The sequence below is a fragment of the Bombina bombina genome, chromosome 4 (genome assembly GCF_027579735.1).
Source record: "Bombina bombina isolate aBomBom1 chromosome 4, aBomBom1.pri, whole genome shotgun sequence".
Taxonomy (NCBI): domain Eukaryota; kingdom Metazoa; phylum Chordata; class Amphibia; order Anura; family Bombinatoridae; genus Bombina; species Bombina bombina.
The window spans coordinates 680,916,962-680,939,469 of record NC_069502.1 but is presented as its reverse complement, the minus strand read 5'-3'; the positions used below and the strand labels follow the sequence as shown (position 1 = coordinate 680,939,469).

General features: G+C 37.3%; 1 protein-coding gene across 1 annotated transcript in view; it reads right to left on the bottom strand.

The window, feature by feature from the left end:
- The window catches only part of PSMB1 (proteasome 20S subunit beta 1), a 45,359-nt gene extending 24,622 nt beyond the window's left edge, over positions 1 to 20,737 (bottom strand). Inside the window, exons 1-3 of the mRNA XM_053710824.1 lie at positions 20,546 to 20,737; positions 15,941 to 16,048; positions 5,017 to 5,098 (exon numbers count right to left, since the gene is read on the bottom strand). Of these exons, the coding sequence (XP_053566799.1) occupies positions 5,017 to 5,098; positions 15,941 to 16,048; positions 20,546 to 20,655 (300 nt within the window). The 5' untranslated portion in view covers positions 20,656 to 20,737. The remainder of the gene's footprint in view (positions 1 to 5,016; positions 5,099 to 15,940; positions 16,049 to 20,545) is intronic.
- Between the last annotated feature and the right edge of the window lie 1,771 nt (positions 20,738 to 22,508).

The following is a 22,508-nucleotide window of genomic DNA, read 5'->3' as shown; positions in this document are numbered from 1 at the left end:
GTGACCTCTAAGCATCGTGTTAATATGTTTCAATATATGATGAGGCACACTTGAGAGGCCATTGGAAGTATCCTGTTTTGGGACTAATGGAGTATTAAAGTCACCCCCCATGATAAGAATTCCTTTAGAATGCTCGAGCAATCTCCCCGAGAGCGTTTTGAAAAAGACATGCTGTGCTACATTCGGGGCGTATACATTAATCAGAGTGACTAGAACATTATGTAATAATCCTACCACTATGATGTATCGGCCTTCCCTGTCTCTTACCACGTCCTGCGCCTGAAATGGTACCCTACGATGTATTAAAATACCCACCCCATTCTGTTTACGAGGGCCGGAGGAAAAGAGAGCAGTTGGATATTTATGGTTGTGCCATTTTGGTTCTTTTTGTTTGGCAAAATGAGATTCCTGTATAAAAACCACATCCCCCTGAAGCTTATTTAGTTCTCTTGTGACTATGGAACGCTTACCAGGACTATTCAGACCTTTCACGTTTATTGTTAAAAATCTCAGGGGGTGAACCTGGGGATTATTATGTCTGGCATGCATTATTGGAGAGAAAAAAAAAAAAAAAAAAAAAAAAAAATTAACTAAAAAGAAAGTAAGAAGGGGTTAGGGAAAGAAGCGACAGAGGAAGGGGCAAAAAGTCAGAAAAGAATAATAGTTATAGAAGAGAAGATCCTAGTTCTAAAGGGGATCACTAACTATACAGTCTGTGTTTGCTGTCGAACGAGGGTCTCATAGTATAATAAAAGTCAGAAGTAGAGAGGTATCTATAAAATAGTGGTGTTTTATGATCACGTGTAACAACTATACTGAGGCAGAAAGCTACCTACCAACCTCTATGTCGGTTTCTACTAGAGGGAATATGCCTGCGGTCGGCCTATTGGAAAAAAAATTTTTAAACATTTTGACAAGACCTGAGGGGATTAAATATTGTATAGACATTAGTGTAAAACATATAATTATTTCAAACCAACAATATACAAAATGTAAATAAGAGCCAACATTTTAGAACCATGGGGAACATATATGAATAGAGATGGACCCTTCATAAAATTATAAGTAGTGACCAATCCCCAGCCACACAGTCCCTAGTAACATACACTTGTCTGCGTAAGACCCCAAGTATAAACGAGCTTCACATACAAAAAACTGATATTTATAGTTAACAGTGTCCCCCACAAATAGAGCAACTAAGCCTTAGGAAAGGAGGAACCGGGGGTCCAATAAAAATTAGTAAAACTCAAGGGGGTCTTGGTATCCGAGGGGGGGGGTATACTTAAATTAAAGTGGAACCCCTATTTGAAAGATCATAACTGACAATTTGAAAATCCACATCCCCCCAGCACAAACAGACAACTGCGTTAAATTAGGTAGGGAACTCTAAACAGATATATAATAAAAAGAAAAAAAAAAAAAAAAAGATATAACTCCGTTAAAGAAAGAGCAACAGCACGGGATTTACATTTTTACTTTACAGTTATCTGGGCAGACCTATCAAGTAACTGTGGCAAGGGGAAGACAAAGTCTTTATTAGAGGCTGGTCCATCATGACGAAGTCTTTATAATGTATTATTATCCTCATACATTTTAGAACAGTTCCAAGGGAAATAAGCCAATAGTCTTACCTCTCCGGTTAGGTCTGACGACTGCCTTCCTTGAGATCAGAAGAGGGGCCTGCAGAGTTGTCTGGGAGCGGAACCTCCACTCCCAGAACAGAGCAGAAATTCTCCAAATCGGACATGGAGCGGAAAATTGTAGATTTTTCTCCGTTAAAGGCCACCAGACTGGTGGGGAATCCCCATCTATAAGGGATCTTGTTATCCTGGAGAACTGATGTTAGGAAACGCAATTCCCTACGCTTCTGTAGGGTTGCAGGACATAGATCAGAAAAAATTTGCAGGGTAATCCCTGCGTATTGGACTGGTTGTTTGTTCCTGCTGCAGCGAAGTATCTCCTCTTTATCCTTGTAGTTCAACAGCTTAAGGATGACATCTCTTGGGGGGGCTTTTAAAGATGGTTTAGGCCGCAATGCCCTGTGCGCCCTTTCTATGATCACCTCTTGCGCCAGTGGTGTTCCCTTGATGGTTCTGAAGAGGTCTTGTAAATACCCCAAAAGGGCAGTGGGGTTGATTGTTTCCGGGATTCCTCTAACTCTGAGGTTATTCCGCCTGCTGCGGTTGTCCAAGTCCTCTATTCTTTCCAGAAGACCCTGTATAGCATTGGTGTTTTGTTGTATCTGAGAGGTGTTATCCTGCAGCTTTTCCTGCATTGTAGCCTGTGAGGTCTCGACAATATTAACCCTCTGAGAGAGTTCAGCTAGATCCCTTTTTAATTCACCAAATAAATTCTTGATGTCTGCTGCTATTCCTTTTATATCCTCTTTAGAAGATAGAAACTTCAAGTCCTCTTTAGTAACATATTGTGAGGATTCAGGAGTAGGTAAGGCTACAGGTAAGGCTACAGCATCTTCTCTTGAGGATGTCTGAGTCTGGTCAGCACTAGGTACTTGAGATCCAGTGGGCTTAGTGTAGTAGTTCATATTTCTGGTTTTCGTGCCCTTTTCAGCACCAGGCTTTTTTTGTGACATGTTAGTATTGTCTATAGAAAGAGTAGATTCTGCACTCCCAATATCAGCTTGTTAAAAAAGAGAAAGAGAAAGTCACTGCAGACTCACTGTGATAATTCCTGCTGTGTTAATCTAATTTAAATTTGTGTCCCAGCTATAGAATAGGCAGAATGGTGTGCTGTATTGTGTAGTATTGGGGGATGCTGAGAGACCTGTATGCACTGAAAACTTCAGCTTATCCTTATCAACTAAGGTATTTTGCCAGCAACCCAGTAACTTCGAGCCTGTGGTAGCTGCTCCTCACCACTTCTCAGGCTTATGACCCCTAATACCCGCGAGCTCTATGTAAGCTCTGTGTAAGCTCTTAGTACACACACACTCACTCAACAGGCTGCAATCCTCTGTAGAGCCGTGGGGTCTCTGAGCTCCTTTGCCGTACTTACTGACAGTGATACAAGCGGTATGTCCGACAATCCTTATGGGGCAAGATGAAAGGTTAGGAAGCAAGTCTCACGGCACCTCCCGAGTCAAGAGCTCCACTCCAGCTGTATGCCCGAGACACCGGGCTATGCACGTTTCCGGTCTCCCTCCGCCAGCCGCACCACAGCAGCAGATGAGAGAGATTCCAAACCACAAGTAGAGAGGCACTCAGAGATACCCGGTCCGTTCTCCTTATTGGCGGTAAAACTTTAAGACACAAGTCGGACGACAGGCTCAGCGTTGGTACTGCAAGTAGGCCCACAGATTTACCGCAGCCTGGTAGTAGTGCGTCACGCTGCTCACAGCTCACAGGGAATACTAGAAGCAGCCCCAGCACCGCAACTCCGATAATTAATTAGCAGTGGCTCCCTTGATTCTTAGGCTCAATTTTAGGTCATAGCTCAGGTCTCTTTGTTTATTATGACAGCATTTGGCCGACCTACGGCTCAGGAGCACTATTCAAACACGGCCATACTCCTGCACAGCCAGGCTCCGCCCCAGCACAGCCAGGTTCCTTTAAGAATATATAGAGAGACCCTTTTTGATTATAACCTAAACTTACATCACTCTTTAGCTACACCAATCCTGATAATAAAGGAGAGCAGGCTACAAAAGGGCTTATGTCTGTATCCTAAATGTATTTTAAGACTAGTTCCTTTATAAAATCGACAAACATATTTAACATGTGTGCAATAGGGTAGGCCACATAAATTACAAGCAAGATGTTTTATTTTTTTGTAAGTAAATATCAGAACCTCTCAAAAAAAATAAGCAATTTAAGATGAAAAATTATGCCTCTAATTATAGTCCGACCCCTTAAAATCATACCAATTTGGTTCAGAGAGATTTGTGACCTGTGCTTATGTGTTTAAAAGGACATTCCGGTCAAAATTTAAAATGCACATAGATGAATTGCATCTTTGAATAGAAACATATTAGCAATATTAATGTATTGGCAAAAATGCTTCCAGTAAAAGTTATCACCATTTTAGTGTTAACATTTTTCTCTGCACGTGCATGTGAAGCATAGCTAGATAGTCTCATTTTAAATATTGCAGCTGCTTAGAGCGCCCGTGGGACATGTATCATGTCAGTAATTAACAAATTGAGTCATTACCAGATGGTACAAACAACTTAGGTTCTCTGAGCAAGTGCTTCGTTTAAAATGCTGGTGCACGGTGCATACTTAAATACACTTTTGAAAAAGCTACAGCTTTTATTAGAAGCGTTGTTGCTAATACATCTATATTACAACAATGCTTCTATTCAAAACTGAAATGCACCCATGTGGATTCCAATTTTAGCTGGCATGTCCCTTTAAGTACTGCTTCTCCACTACAAATCTATATATAGAAAAATAAAAACTTTCATCTCTTCCTATAGCTGTATTTAAAGGGGCAGAAAACTGTAAAATGTTCTCCTCTTTAATGTGTTCCCAATGATCTATTGTCTGATGGAGTGTATTAAATCAATTACAAATAGCGTATTTAGCTTTATTTTGCCATTTGAAATTGCTGTTTTTGCCTGTTGCATCTCCACCTATACCAAAAATTTCAATACTTAAGTACTGGATAACTAAAGGCAAAGCAAACATAACCAGGAGAAGAAATTACATCCCAGTGGGAGGTAAGAAAAGTAAGTCCTATAATGTTAATTTTTTTTATTGTGTTCACTGTGTATACAGACAGAGATAAGGAGGATTTGTGTGTGTATATAAAGAGTAATAAGGTAAGGACAATTGATCTCTCTGCAAGAACAGCCCATTTTAATGGGTGGTGGTGTCTAAGAGCAAAACCATATAGTGTATATACAAAAAAAATAACAACCTAAAAGAACACTTTCCCCATACATTTTATACTCTTCAGTAGGTATAACAAGTCATTGGAAACATAGTGAAGGGAATCTAAGTTTACAGTACATTTTATGAAAACATTTTTTTTTAAAAAAACCCACAAAGATTATACCTTTAATCTGGCATCAATGATTTTGGTGAGAGTGAGGCAATCCCCGTGAAATCCACTACATCCGATGACCGTTTTATCTGTCCTGAAAAAACATTATTTACAAATTATATATATATATATATATATATATATATATATATATATATATATATATATATATATATATATATATATATATATATATATATATATATATATATATATATACACATACACACACACATACATACATACACAGTGGATATAAAAAGTCTACACACCCCTGTTAAAATGTCAGGTTTCTGTGATGTAAAAAAATGAGACAAAGATAAATCATTTCAGAACTTTTTCCACCTTTAATGTGACCTATAAACTGTACAACTCAATTGAAAAACAAACTGAAATCTTTTAGGTAAAGGGAAATAAAAATAAATAACTAAAATAATATGGTTGCATAAGTGTGAACACCCTTTTATAACTGGGGATGTAGCTGTGTTCAGAATTAAGCAATCACATTTAAAATCATGTTAAATAGGAGTCAGTACACACCTGTCATCATTTAAAGTGCCTCTGATGAAGCCCAAAATAAAGTTCAGCTGTTCTAGTCGGTCTTTCCTGACATTTTGTTAGTCGCATCCTACAGCAAAAGCCATGGTCCGCAGAGAGCTTCTAAAGCATCAGAGGGATCTCATTGTTAAAAGGTATCAGTCAGGAGAAGGGTACAAAAGAAGTTCCAAGGCATTAGATATACCATGGAACACAGTGAAGAAAATATGGTGCAACAGTGACATTACCAAGAACTGGATGTCCCTCCAAAATTGATGAAAAGACGAGAAGAAAACTGGTCTGGGAGGCTGCCAAGAGGCCTACAGCAACACTAAAGGAGCTGCAGGAATATCTGGCAAGTACTGGCTGTTTGGTACATGTGACAACAATCGCCCATATTCTTCATATTTCTGGGCTATGGGGTAGAGTGGCAAGACGGAAGCCTTTTCTTACACACAAAAAAAAAACATCCAAGCCCGGCTAAATTTTGCAAAAACACACCTGAAGTTTCCCAAAAGCATGTCGCAAAAGGTGTTCTGGTCTGATGAAACCAAAGTTTAAGTTTTTTTTTTTTTTTTTTTTAAATCAGCTTTATTATGTAAATTATGAAGTAAAGTTACAGTTTCTGGAGACGCAGCTCCATATTCATTACAATGCACGTGTAATAATACTTATAGCGATTTTTAAGCTAATTAATTTTAACAAAACAATTTAACTTTGGACTGGAACAACCCACGTCGATTGAAGAACAATCTCACCGTAATTTCTATGTGTAATTTTGTGTAAAGAGGAGTTGATTTCTGATCGTTCTCACTTTTCTATATGACTGTAGAAATTTCATGGGACTGTGTTGTAGTCTTGACACTATTGTCGATCTAGTTATATGTGAACTCAGAACGAAGTTATCTATTCTTGAGGTACGATTCCCATGTTGTCAGGATGTCTGAGTATATGTCTAGTTTATCGTGTTTTAGGTAGTATAGTTCTTCAAGATGGATTGACTCAGATACCTTCTGTACCCACATTTCAAGTGTGGGTGGGTCTTTTGATTTCCAATTCTTGGCTATCAAGAATTTTACACTGTTAGACATGATTGAAAATAATTTGAGAAATGGTTTATGTTTTATCTTAGGGGGTTTATTTAATAGCCAAAGTAGTGGGTCTAACGGGAATTGTAGTTCTAATATATCTTCCACTTCAGCAATGATAGATCTCCACAGATTTTGTATAGCTGTACACCACCACCACCACATGTGGATCATACCACTATTGACGTGGCCGCAGCGCCAGCATTTGTTGCTAGCTCTGTGGAATAAACAGTGAATTTTTTGGGGTGTGTAGTACCACCTGTGAAGTATTTTTAGATTAATTTCCAGAGTGGCCATGGAGATGGAGGTTTTTAGTGTGGATTGGGCTACCTTCATACCAATGTGTGGTGGGATTATGATTCCTATTTCTTTTTCCCAACTTTCCAGGTATGGGAGGGGATGTCCTGGGAATGGGGTAATCAGAATCTTATATATCAGTGATAGCGTATGTTGAACTGGGGGGCTCCTAATACATAATTGCTCGAAGTTAGTTAACGGTCTAATCATGTTTGGAGATTGTTTGTGTGTAGTGAGAAAGCTATGAATACGCCTATATGTGTACCAATTTTCAAGACAGGTAAAGCCTTGTTGTGTTAGTTCGGTTTGTGATTTAATCTGCTCGTTTTGTATGAGCCAATATATCGGGAAGTCACGGATATGAGAAGGGTAGCAGTGTTTCTCTATACTTGGGCCCAAATTAAATTCACTGTTAGCTACTAAGGATGTGAGAGGAGAGGGTCTAGAAGAGAGGTTCGGAAAGTGTATCAGTATTTTATTCCACATCTTGTATGTTTCTGATATCAAGGGGTTGATGTCTAAGTGTTTAATTTTGTGTGTTGGGAATGTCCAGCAATGTCTACTAAGATTTGGGGTTTGGGCAATTCCATGTTCCATACCCACCCATCGTTTAAACTTTCCATGTATATTCCAGTCAATTATTCTTTGCAAGAATATTGCATATCTATAATAGGTTATATTAGGTAGGCCAAGTCCCCCCTGTGTTTTGGGTAGAGACATAAGCTGTTTATTGATTCTAGGGTGTTTCTTGTGCCATGTGAAATCATTGAGTGCTCGCTGTAGTGAGCTTAAGTATTTGTCCGTTAGGGGGGTTGGCATAGTTTGTAGAATGTACAGTATTCTAGGGAATATATTCATCTTTATCAGATTGATTCGGCCTAGCCAAGACAGGTTCTTGGATCTCCAGCTTGATAGGTCTCGTATGATTTCCCGTTTAATCCTGTCATAATTGAGTTGGTGCATAGTTTCTATAGACGTGGTAAGGTAAATTCCTAAATATTTAAGAGACACCATGTAAGTTTCTCAGCTATTTTCTTTTTATGTGCGTCTAATGTGATATTGAGAATCTCAGATTTAGGAATATTTACTAGGAAGTTCGATTGAGTGTGGAAGCTGTCTAATTCTTTTACTAGTAATGGTAAGGATATTTCTGGGTTGGTTAATGTAAAAAGAATGTCGTCTGCGAACAGAGAGATTACATATTTCTGATTATCTATTGTAACTCCCTCAATCCCTGGGTGTGATCGAATTTTGGCTGCTAAGGTCTCTATTACGCATACAAATAGCAAGGGGGATAGCGGACAGCCCTGTCTCGTCCCATTAGATATTTCGAATGAGTCAGACAGTGTTCCATTTATTTGTATTTTCGCACTTGGGTGGGCATATAGGGAGAATATTTTTTGTAGTATACCCTCCCCGAATGTTTGTAAGGTTAGCCGTAGGAAGTCCCAGGCAACACGGTCAAAGGCCTTTTCGGCATCGATAGACAGTAAGATTAATGGGAGTTTTTGTTTTTGCGCGAAAAAGATTGTATTAAGGGCCCTGACCGTGTTGTCCTTTGCCTCTCTTCCTAGCAAAAACCCCACCTGATCAGGGTGGATGAGGTCTGGGAGTAAGACATTAATTCGGTTCGCTAATAATTTAGAGTACATTTTTATATCCGAATTTAGGAGTGAGTTTGGGCGATAGCTTGTAGTCAAGTCTGGGGGTTTATTTGGCTTCAATAGTGTGGTGATATGGGCTTCTAATGCTGAATTTGGGAAGGGGTGTGTGAGATCAATTGAATTAAAATAGTGCAGAAGGTGTAGGGATAATTGTTCAGCGAACATTGAGTAGTATTTATATGTAAAACCATCAGGCCCTGGTGATTTGTTGTTAGGGAGATTTTTAATTACTAATTGTAATTCTTCTAGTGAGAAGGGTTCGTCTAGAGTCTCTTTTTGTGTTTGAGTCAGCTTGGGAAGGTGTAGGTTTGAGAGGTATTCCCTGATAGATTCTTGGCGGGAGGTGGTGTCGGAGAGCGACTCGGAATTCGGTTTTGGCAGATTATATAGTTTTTGGTAGTAATCTCTGAATGCTTTAGCTATGGCTTGTGTACAGCTATGTGATTTGTTTTTACCATCTTTGATGTGGAGAATATAATTAGATTTGATTTTTTTTTCTTTATGTATCTGGCCATTGAACGTCCTGGCTTATTTAGGTCCATGTATGAGTGTTGTCTGAACAGGAAAATGCGCCTACTTTGTTCTTTGTTGAGGATGGAGGCTAATTTAAAGCGTTTAGCTTGTAGGGTTTGTAGAGTGGTATCATCTTTAGTATTTTTTTTATGTATGTCCTCAAGCTGTGTTATTTCTTTAATGAGGTTAGTGGTTGCTTCTCTTCTGAGTTTATTGATTTGAGCTTTGTGAGCTATTAATTCCCCTCTTATAGTGCATTTGTGTGCCTCCCAATTGTTTTGTGGAGATGTATCTGTATGTTTGTTATGTAGGAAAAATTCCTCTATTCGAGTTTGGAGTTTTAGCGTAATGGCTGGGTCAGCAAGTAGGCTATCGTCTAATTTCCAAATATACTGTTTCAATGGTTTGGTTGGCCAGTTAAAAATACAGCTCACACTCGCATGATCTGACCATGTTATTGGGGATATGTTTGCTGCTCTAGCCAGACTCATGCTTGTAATGTCGGTGAATATGTAGTCAATTCTCTTATATGTTTTGTGGGGAAATGAATAGAACGTATAATCCATAGACTCTGGATGTAAAGTTCTCCAAACGTCTAGACATCCAAGCTGTTTCAATATATTGTTTGATTTTTTGATGCTTACTTTAGAATTGGATGTTGTATGCGAGGAACTATCTGTGAAGGGGTTGAAGGTTAGATTAAAATCCCCTCCTATTAGCAACATGCTTTTTTGATATTCAGTTATTACATTTGACACTTTTTTAAGGAAAGAGTGTTGTTTTGCGTTTGGGGCGTATAGGGAAACTATTGTAATAGGTAGGCCATAAAGCAGCCCTGTTAGTAATAGCCATCTACCGTCCCTATCCCTATGTACCGCTATCTCTTGGAATGGAATCCCAGTTTTGTTTAGGATGCCTACCCCTTGGATCCTTTTCTGGGGGTGTGACGCGTAGTAACTTCTACCAAATGTGAAATTTAATGTTTTGGGTTCCCTCCCTTTTAGAAAATGGGTTTCTTGAAGTAGGATTATATCTCCCCCCTTGCGTTTAAAATCTGAGTGCCGTTGACCTCTTTCTAGGGGAATTAAGGCCCTTTGAGTTTATAGAAATGAAATTTATGGACCTATTGTCAACTGTTTTAGATATTTTTGAGGTCATGGTAAAGGAGAGGGGTTGAGATAGCTTTTAATCTAAGAAGCATAGTGAGATGTCTTTGAAGAGTGAGATTATGACATATGCGACGTGTGGTCGTCCAGTCCGGAACAGTCTTAAAACATAACAATTCAAACAAAAACACAGAATAACATGTAACGTTGCAATACATTTCTACTTAGAGTAAAAATAATGATATTGAAATACAATAAACCAGTACTTCCCTTTAGGGAAGACAAAGTTGAGGAATGGCCACTCTTCCCCAACCGCCGGGGATTCAGTGAAGGCTTTCCATTGACCCCTAGTATATGGGTCCCTAAGGAGCATCTCATATACTGCACTTGGTTAAAAGGTATGGCAAGACTGGCAAGCAATTTTAAACAACCTATTTGTGACTATAAATGATAATTATAGCCTATCTAATAGGCGCAGATGGTTTAGATCAATTTATACATTCAAAACAATTTACTTGATAATAAACCATGTTAGTTGCTATATAGTAGGACATAATGTAACAGGTTAAGAATCTGTTCAAAAACAACATATATAGAAAAAGTTTTGAACTGTTTGTATGTTAATAGCCTCCCCTCCATGATAAAGAGCTTAATGGAGCAGACATGCCAGGTTGACGTCTCTTCTACGGGGGTGAGCATTATAAACAGTTAATTAAGAAGGTACTTATCTGTCGCGAGGACGGTAGAACACACCCAGTGTATTTAGGAATTCACGGAGGGAGGTTTTGATGAACATTGGAGACTTGCTTCTTAGATTTTTTTGGGCACTGTAGACCAGTTATATCGTGCATCTGTTGCTGTTCTATTCTTGGACTGAGTTGACAAAGAATCTGCTGCTTCTGTAGCGGAAGTTGGTACAATAAAGTTGATACCTAGGGCCTTTGAGAGAGTGTCCAAATCCGAAGACTCTCTATAGATTAGCATTTTGCCAGCGTGTGGTATTAATAAGCTGAAAGGAAATCCCCATTGGTATTTGATGTGGTGTTCTTGGAGAGTTGATGTTAGGAATTTCAGAGATTTCCGTTTTTCTATGGTAGATGGACATAGATCTTGATATATTTGTAGATTTTTATCTTGAAATGTCAAGGGATGAGTGTTCCTAGCCGCCGTCCATATGGATTCCCTGTCTTTAAAATGAAGCAGTTTGATGACAACATCTCTCGGCGGAGCAGATGAGCTGGGGTGAGGTCTTCGAGCCCTGTGGGCCCTTTCTATTGCTGTCTCTGTAAAGGAGGTAGAATTGGTGAGGTGGTTGAATAGTTTTGTTAAATAGGAGTGGAGTTCTTCTGTAGATATGTCTTCTGGGATTCCGCGAATCCTTAAGTTATTTCTCCTACTCCTATTTTCTAAGTCCTCCACTTTATCTTGGAGCGTATGTATCAGGGTAGCTTGTTGCGATAGACCAGATTCTGTCGTGTTTAACATGGTGTTAATAACTTCTTGGCTCTCTTCTAGGTCATCTAGTCTAGCTCCCAAAGTTCCAATTTCTCTTTGACAGTGGAGATTTCAGATTGTATAAATGATTTGAGGTCCGCTATGTCAGACTTGGAGGGTAGTTTATCTATAGTAGCTTGCAGTGTTGTAAGTTGTTGCTGCGTGATGGAATAGTTTGCTACGTGGTCTGGCGCTGTGGGAGAAACAGGCTGCGGAGTATCCGTTGTCAATGAGGTTGTGTCTGTTCGAGTTTGTTCTGACGGAGAAAAGTAGGCAGATACAGGTGTTGTCTGGGCTGTAGTTTTGCCATTTTTGGTCTTTTGTTGGTCTTCTGGACGACATGGTGTTTCAATAAAATGTAGTGTTAGTATCTTTGCTCAATCAATGGTGTTGTTGAGAACCCTGGTTTATATATTTCTTATTTAACTTCAAGATTCCCCTCCTTGCTGGGGGTGTTTATTTTATTAATGCAGATTCCCCTTTTTAATTTCTCTTGATTGTTTTGAGTGGTGCCTTATTATGGAGAGTTATAGTGCTCCAAGGTCTCCAATTCAATATGACTGAGACAGAATATGAGGTGTATATTAGGATTGAAGGATCTCTCCCCCCTCTCTGTTGAGTCCCAGTGATGCTTTGTATAACCGTTGTTTATGTGTTATATAATAATGCCAGTTAAGTCTCTCATATTTATTGCAAGTAGATATACTCATATGGTGTGACAGTGCTCTTTTAGGTAATTCTTACCATTTGACAGTCTCATGCTGCTGAAGCGTTTGCGGCTGAGGCCATTAGAGAGCTGTGGGCGGGCCAAGATGGCGATCGGAGCTTCACCGCATGGGGTATCTTTCTTCTCCTGTGTGTCTATTCGGTGCCGCAGTGTGGGGAGAGAAGAAAACAGTCGCCGCTGTATCACTTCAGAGAGACAACCGGCCCAGCGTGTTGTTTTTGCGCTACTCAAGGGGCTCTTGTGAGTCTTTGAACCGGATCGCGGTACCTGTGTCGCTCCGAGAATTTGTTAGTTTAAGTAGGTATCCTGGCTAGCTAGGGGCCTCAGGGCATTTTGCTTTTAATTTTCAGGTTGAATAAAGGCTCATATCCCGGTCAGTGGGGAAGGGCTGCACCGGAGCTCACACACTATGCGGCCATGTTCTAGCACGGCCAAGCTCCGCCTCCCAAAGTTGAACTTTTTGACCATAATTCCAAAAGATATGTTTGGCGCAAAAACAACACTGCATATCACCAAAAGAACACCATACCCACAGCGAAGCATGGTGGTGTCAGCATCATGCTTTGGGGCTGTTTTTCTTCAGCTGGAACTGGGGCCTTAGTCAAGGTAGAGGGAATAATGAACAGTTCCAAATACCGGACAATATTGGCACTAAACCTTCAGGCTTCTGCTAGAAAGCTGAACATGAAGAGGAACTTCATCTTATAGCATAACTACCCAAAGCATACATCCAAATCAACAAAGGAATGGCTTCACCAGAAGAAGATTAAAGTTTTGGGATGGCCCAGCCAGAGCCCAGACCTGAATCCAATTCAAAATCTGTGGGGTGATCTAAAGAGGGCTGTGCACAGGAGATGCCCTCGCATTCTGACAGATTTAGAGTGTTTTTGCAAAGAAGAGTGGGTAAATCTTGCCAAGTCAAGATGTGCCATGCTGAAAAACTCATACCCAAAAAGACTGAGTGCTGTAATAAAATCAAAAGGTGCTTCAATAAAATATTAGTTTAAGGGTGTTCACACTTATGTAACCATATTATTTTAGTTTTTTATTTTTATTTCCCTTTACCTAAAAGATTTCAGTTTGTTTTTCAATTGAGTTATACAGTTTATAGGTCACATTAAAGGGGGAAAAAGTTCTGAAATGATTTATCTTTGTCTCATTTTTTTACATCACAGAAACCTGACATTTTAACAGGGGTGTGTAGACTTTTTATATCGTATGTATGTATGTATGTATGTATGTATGTATGTATGTAATATATTATATATATATATATATATATATATATATATATATATATATTTGAAAGATGATGATAACTTGGTTTTATCTTAATACTAGTATTAAATAATACACATTTCTAAAAAGAGAAAATTGATATTAAAAAGAAGCTGATTTTCCTATGAAATAAAATTCTACAAATTAAAGGGACAGTCAAGTCCAAAATAAACTTTCATGATTCAAATAGGGCATGTAATTTTAAACAACTTTCCAATTTACTTTTTATCACCAATTTTGCTTTGTTCTCTTGGTATTCTTAGTTAAACCTAGGAGATTCATATGTTAATTTCTTAGCCCTTGAAGGCCGCCTCTAATCTGTTAAAGGAGCATTAGATTAGATTTCTAAGAGTGATTAACATTGCCAATTGTTTAGATTACTAATAAATTACTTTTTTTTTCCTTCTTTTATTAGGAAAATGTTTTAACCACTTGACACATGCAGTTTAATCTGTTTATGTTATGTATTTAATTTTTATTATCACAGTATTTCACATTGTTTTATGTTTAACATCACTATTACTTATTCACTCATGTGACCAGCATTGTTTAACTTTCACACTATTGGCTATCACACAGCATTTAACTTGACCACAGGTGAACACCTGTAGATCTCTGATGAAGCGCATGTGAGCATGCGCGAAAAGCGTCAGATCTAGCACCCCTTGCACACTGTGATTGTACTACATATTTTTCGTTTGAATAAATCCACTTTGGCATAGAGTTCTTTGGTTCCTCGTTTCCTTCTTGAATTCTGCATTGACAGTTTTTCACCACTAGAGGGCATTGAGCTCACGCAAGTGAAGTTACCTAGGAGTGAGCACTGATTGGCTAAAATGGATATCTGTCAAAAGAACTGAAAAAAGGTGGGGGCAGTTTGCAGAGGCTTAGATACAAGGTAATCACAAAGGTAAAAAGTGTAATAATACAACTGTGTTGGTTATGCAAATTTGGGGAATGGGTAATAAAGGAATTATCTATCTTTTTTTAAACAAAAATTCTGGTGTTGACTGTCCCTTTAAGTCATCACAACAAGGAATTTGTGACTCAAGAATGGTTAATTTTGTTTCCTGGTTATTTATTTGTTTTCTTTATCTATATATGCTACTAGAGCACATACAATTGGCACTGTGATGTCCCTTTAAACACTTCTTGCTTTTGTGTAAAAATGGTCTCATTCGCCATACAGAGGCCAAAAAGCAAACTCTGCTGCAAACTGCCCAAAACTATATGCTTTGTAGCATTTTGAAAACCTAGGTTGCAGAATTTGCTTTTTGGTCTCCCTATGGAGCATGGATAAAGTGCTAATGTTTTTGTTTTAATTTAAAAAAAAAAAAAAAAATTAAAAAAAAGAATCAAGGAGGTGTTAAAGGGTCATGAAGCCCAAATGTTTTCTTTTGTGATTTAGACAGAGCATAGAATTTAAAACAAAATACCAACTTAATTAAATTATCAAGTTTTCTATGTCCTCATGGTATTCTTTATTGAATAGATACTTAGGTCGGCATGCACATGTCTGGAGCACTACATGGTAAGGAACACTGGTGCCACCTAGCGTTTTTGCAAATGCATAACACTGTTAAAAGTATTCTTGCAAAACTGCTGCCATATAGTTCTTACATGTGCACGCTCGCTATTTGCTTTTCAAAGGATATCAAGAGAATGAAATAAATTTGGAAAGTTGTTTTTAAAATGTTTCCATATCTGACTCAAAGAATTTTTGGGCGTTTATGTTCTTTTAAAGAGACAGTCAAGTCAAAATTAAAATGTAATGATTCAGATAGGACATAACATTTTAAACAACTTACCAGTTTATTTTTATTGTCAAATTTGCTTTCATCTCTTGGTATCCTTTGTTGAAGAGTAAAACTAGGTATGCTGATAGAAGCTTAGGAGTGTACACAGCAGTCTATGGCAGCATTGTTTGCAACTATGTATAACATTGTTATAAACATTGCACACTGATGCCAGATGGCTAAAGGACATGTGCACGCTCCCGAGCTGACCTAAGATTACTCTTTAACAAAACATACCGAGAGAACTAAGCAAAAATCATAAAGAAGTAAATTAGAAAGTTCTTTAAAATTTCAAGCTCTATCTAATCCATTTAAGTTTAATTTTGACTTTACTGTCCCTTTAATGTTATAATATAACATGTGTATGCTGGATAACACACGGATTTTAAATAGATAAATATTCATAGAGATTGACAGAGAACATTTAGGAACTCACAATTTGTAGCATTTGGGTGTATCCCTGCTATGAATTGAGTAACCTTCACTCAGTCTTGTGTCTGAAGCCACCAGAGCGAAATCTTCACCGGCAAGAGCCAGAATAGTCCTATATAGAGAGGCGAAAGGGAGAAGAAAAAAAAAAAAAAAAGGAAGAAAACATGCAGTGAAGTTGAGTGAAAGTAAATACAGTGCATTTGACTACTAACCAGTTACAAGATCAATATCATTTAGAGAATTATAAAAAAATAAAAAAACACACAAAAAATAAACTAAACATTTCAAAAAAACATACTTCATTTTAAGTTTTATTCTAAGATTAATAATAACTATTAATAATATATTAATGATAATAATAATAATCACCATTTAATAACAACTATTATGCTGTATTTGTTACCATCTATGTTACGGATTTGTACATTATATTACAAAAGAGAAACCTTGTCCTACAGTACACCCATAGTCCTACAGTTAAACATGAAAGCAGAAAAAAGGTATTACACCCCATACTGGAAAAGCAAAATTTTAATTGCACTAAAAATATGTCTAATAGTTTTTGCTTAGCTAATTAATCCTCTAAAAAATGGGTTAAACGCATAGGGCAAGATTAAGAGTGAAGCGTTAATTATTGCTCCTGCTCAAGTGTTAACTACGCTAGAAGTAAGCTTTTTGCACGTGTGCTAACCAGACAAGCGCAAAAAGCCAAAGTTAGAATATTGTGTGCACATCCACGTATTCTCCAACAAAAAAAGTGTGTGTGGGGGGGGGGGGAGAAAAAAAACCAACTTTACCCCTTACTCCCGTGCAAAGCCGATTGCATATTCTAATGTGCGCATTTGGAACAAATGTATATCTATATATAGGATATATTAGATTTAAAGGGACACTGAACTCACATTTTGTCTTTCATGATTCAGATAGATCATGCAATTTTAAGCAACTTTCTAATTTACTCCTATTATCAATTTTGTTGTTCTCTTGCTATCTATATTTGAAAAAGAAGGCATCTAAGCTATTTTTGTTTCAGACCCTGGACAGAACTTTTTTATTGGTGGGTTAAATTAATCCATTAATCAGCAAGAACCCATGTTGTTCACCAAAAATGGGCCGGCATCTAAACTTACATTCTTGCTTTTCAAATATAGATACTATATAGAGAATGAAGAAAATTTGATAATCGGGGTAAATTAGAAAGTTGCTTAAAATTGCATGCTCTATCTGAATCAAGAAAGAAAAAAAATTTGGGTTCAGTGTCCCTTTAAGCGCACTCACAGGTCTTTTCATAAAGCCAATTTTTATTTATAATTCCTTAAAACGTTACAAAAAAAGTTTACATACACATATTTGGGAGTGCTGCCAATATCACCTAGTCAATACACAAACAAAAAGGTATTAGCGCACATCCATTTTCAAAAGCACAACATATTTTTTGAACTGCAAAACACATCAAGAGTCAACTATTCTTTTTAAATAAAATTGGGATCTTAGTCACACAATATGGCCATATTCTGCTTAGCCAGTCACCACTTACTAGGTGCCCCAATATAGACTGGTCCTAACACTTACAGTCCTTTGCCTCAGAGGGCTGAATCATTCCTGCTTGTACTCTTCATAATAGAATGAGACTCCCTGGCTTAATATTCACAACTCTATTACACTGTCATGGGCACACCTGATATACACAAGTTGTGTATATAAACTTTTTGTAAGGTGTGCTAAACCAAATTTTGTAAATGTATTAAAACATAATCAGGGAGACTGACCAGATCCCATCGGTTAAAGCACCCCACCCAAGATCAGGTGTGCTCATTACAGTGTAATAGTTATGAATATTAAAGGGATACTAAACCTAAATTTTTTCTTTCATGATTTGGATAGAGCAGCAATTTTAAGCACCTTTCTACTTTACTTCTATTATCAATTTTTCTTTGTTCTTCTGCTATCTTTATTTGAAAAGGCAGGAATAAAAGCTTTGGAGCCGGACCATTTTAGGTTGAGAAACTGGGTTGCGCTTGCTGATTGGATGGCTTAAATACATGTAAATACATATATACACGCACACAACTAACTATGTTAAAGAAAATCTTTGAGCCTTTATAACTTGTGTGCAATATTTTTTTTAGAATATTTTGTATTAGATGCCTGGTGTTATGAGTGTTACTGTACTTTGTAGTGTATTTTTGATGTGTTTTAACCAGAGCTCTGAGGACGCAGTTATAATTCTAGTGTATATGATTGTGCTCAAGCGATCGTGTTTACTTTAAACACGTAATACCAGTGGTAAACCCGACAAACACCCTTGATAAACCCCTTATCACTCACGCGCAAACGTTAGAGCTCCACTCGTAATCTGGCCCATAGTTAAATTCAGCTCCAGAGCAACAATACAGTACTGGGAGCTAGTTGATCACATTTGGTGAGCCAATGACAAGAGTCTTGTGTAGCCACCAATCACCAGCTAGCTCCCAGCTTCTGCATTGCTGCTCCTGAACCCACATAGGTATGCTTACCAACAAAGGATACCAAGGAAATTAAGTAAAAGCCTCTTAAAATTGCATGCTCTATCTGAAAAATTATTATTATTGTATCTTTCTCTTCAATGGTGAGTTTGGAATAAAATGTATCAATCTAAATTATTTGCTTGGCTATACAACTGTATTTTACTATAGATAATTGAATGTAGAATATATACTATGACATTAAAGGGATAGGAAACCCAAAAAAAAACTTTTCAGATTTAAAAACATCTCAAACTATACTTATAGTTTACAAATAACATCATTAAGGAATTTATTTTGGTTTACCTGTAAATTTACATAGACATTTTGTTTTCTGCCAAACCCCTCCGGATCCTTATTATGCATATCAAATTGGAGTGTTCTACCTAGGTATGCGCAGTATGCCTTGTCCTGAACCCACGCATGTGCAAAACTGATCGTCAGGTGTTCTGTCGAAATCTGCAACCGCATTCCTGAGCGCACAACTGACGGGTTGCAGAATCTGACAGAACACACTGCCTGTCAGATTTTGCTGCCTTCACAGAAAAAGTATTTTGATCAGTACAAGTAGTGATTGACTAAAAAGCAACCTACGAGAACGAAGGGCAGTACTTTGCGGTTGATATCGGACCACTAAGTTACGGTGTAAGTAACAAGAGTTACCTTTACAATTATCACTGCCACCTGTAATGGGCTTCTCTATCTGATCATAAAGTCTCCATTGCACCTTTGATTTTGTGTGGCTATATTGTTAACATGCATGTTTGCATCTAAAAATTGTGCTATTTGTGCTGCAATGCTATTGGCTGATGCAACTGCATGAATAATGAGCAGAGCGAGTCCATCCTTTATTTTGGGGCGGTCCTTGGTGACGTTTTCTAACAAAATTAAAATAGAATTATTTAATATATGCCAGCTTCGTTTTGAAAAATTAGTAAGTGCATTTAATTCTCTAATACTTAAACTAATGAATGGTGTAATTGTTAAAGCTTTAAAAAAAGAAAAAAGATTAAAGATTTCTAACCCTTTAATATTTTTGCAATCAGTGTGGAATAGTGCATCAAACAAATGGATGTTAAATATGCTGTCATGTTTGTCTTGTCAAACAATAGGCTACTACAGTATAAAAGACTGACAATATTAAAGGCACATGAGAAAAAAAAATAATATATATTTTATTTTTTTCAGACAGAGCATACAATTTAAAAACAACTTTCCAATTTACTTCTATTATCTAATGGTTTGTTCTCTTGGTAACCTTTATTAAAAAGCTTACCTAGGTAGGATTAGGAGCAACAATGCACTACTGGAAGATAACTGCTGATTGGTGGCTGCACACATACGCCCTTTGTCATTGGCATACCTGAAGTGTACAGTTATTTCCCAGTAGAGAAACCTCTTCAACAAAGGATATCAAGAGAATTAAGCAAATCAGATAAATCGAAGTAATTTGCAAACTGTATGCTCGATCTGAACCACAAAAGGAAAATGTGAGGTTTCATGTACCTTTAAATAGTTAGTCCCTCTACTGTCCCAAAATATTGATTCTTGAATATAACACTAAAATTTGGTTGCCCTCACAATTTATTAACCTCCTTACAATTTTATATTAAGTAACCTTTAATAAGCAAATCATTTAGAATTGAAAAATAAGGACAATTTCTGTTACAGGTACACATTACACATGGTAAATATAGAGCAATTTACATACTGATTAAATAAACTTCTGGGTCATTGTAGCCTGTCAGGTTTCCTACGTAAAATGTAAAGCTTAATGCACGACTGGGATAAACTTACATATCACAAGCACCATGGTATTATTTTACATGTGTACTTCTTATGGAAAACAAATCCATGTATTCAGTTGTATTGTTGAATTATTGGTACACATCAAGAAATGTAATTACAGAGATCAGGACCCCTCTATAAGTAATATGACAACTGGTCTAAGAAGTTATTAAAAGAGTGACGACTAGCATTAAGGCGTAGCGTTTTAAACAAAATGTGCGTTATATTTAATAAATACGTTATGGTCTGCAGGATTCCATTATTACTAAAGGTCTGTGCTGACAACAGTTTCACTTTCACCGTAGCCGTATTCTTACCCCCCGTTGAATGTGTAGGGATTAAAGCGTTGTTCAACCGGCCCAGTGTAGTGGTAATCCATTTGTTTTCCAAACTGCTGGTGGCTGTGGGAATCAGACGAAAGAAACATCCTGAACTAACAGCAGCAATACTTCAACCCGGTTACCAGCACTGCTGTCTCACTGCAAATATGGCGATCAAAGCATTTCCTGTTCTGAAGCTTGACATCCGCCGGCTCACATGAATTACGTCAAACTGATTTTCGTGTATTTAGTATCAATGTAATAGCATTCTGCAGTCATTTAATAGGGAGTTTGCAAGGTGTGATTTAGCATCAGATATAATATATAAGCAGGTGTATGTTTCTGAAGAAAATTAATACTTGGTTGTATTCAACACAATAAATCGATATTGTTAAAGGGACAATAAACCCAAATTATTTATTTCATGATTCATATAGAGCATGCCATTTTAATACACTTTCTAATTTACCCCTATTATCAAATTTTCTTCGTTCTCTTGCTATCATTATTAAAAAAAAAAAAAAAAAAAAAAGAAGCAGGAATGTAAAGCTTAGGAGCCGGCACATTTTAAGCGCTTGCTTATTCGTGGCCCATAAAAACCATCATCAGAGTTTGTTTGCTGTGGGTTTGAGGGCTGGCTATCTCACCCCTCTACCAACTAAAGGGACAATGGAACCATTATTTTAAACAATGAATACTATAACCATGTTACACCAGGGATATTTTCATTAGAGAAGGAGAGGGAGCTATCACAGACCCCCAATGCGTTCTTAGAGGGGCATGCATGACCAAAAGCTCTTTCAAATTAGTGGTCCTATTGTTGCCCAAATGCCAGATTATTCTAATAACAATTAAAAAATATCTCATAGCAACTGTCCTTATTGGTCAGCCTAGTAGTTCTAGAGAAGTCCTATAACCCCCTAACCATATGAATATATCATATAATCAGTTTCATGTCTTCATACAGTGACATTGATCATCTGGAAGTAACCTCTAGCCTCACTTTATTTTGTTGTTGGTGCCAGATCTCATACAAAAAAGAAAAGGTATTGGGGAAAAGTAGTCTTTGAATGAGAGCTGTGTAATAAATTCTCACAAATAAATATCTAATGCAATAATTAGTAAAAGGTAATGAATAATTTAATAATACCATTAAAAATATATACAAATTATATAATTCCAGCACCTATTTAACATACATATATGAATGTATAACTCTCAAATCGATAAGTACTAAAAACAACGGTATGAGGTTACATATACCCCTGATACACAACAAATGTCCGAACTAGAGCAAACAGGAACAAAATATTTAAAGGGACAGTCTAAATAATCAAAATAATCATTCATGATACAGATAGGGCATGTCATTTTAAACAACTTTCCAATTTACTTTTATCACCAATTTTGCTTTGTTCTGTTGGTATTCTTAGTTGAAAGCTAAACCTAGGTAGGCTCATATGCTAATTTCTTAGACCTTGAAAGCCACCTCTTCTCTGAATGCATTTTGACAGTTTTTCACCACTAGAGGGCATTAGTTCATGTGTGTCATATAGCTAACACTGTGCTCACCCACATAGAGTTACCTAGGAGTCAGCACTGATTGGGTAAAATGCAAGTCTGTCAAAAGAACTGAAATAAGGGGGCAGTCTGCAGAGGCTTAGATACAAGGTAATCAGAGAGGTAAAATGTATATTAATATAACTGTGTTGGTTATGCAAAACTGGTAAATATCTATCTTTTTAAACAATAAGTCTGGTGTAGACTGTCCCTTTAAAGTCTTAGTGTTGCGCCAGCACTCTCATATGTTAAAAGCGGTAAGCAGGGTTCCAGATATCAAGTGAGAGAGAATACCTTTAAAGGGACGCTGAACCCAAATTTTTCTTTCATGATTCTGCTAGAGCATGCAATTTTAAGCAACTTTCTAATTTACTCCTATTATCAAATGTTCTTCATTCTC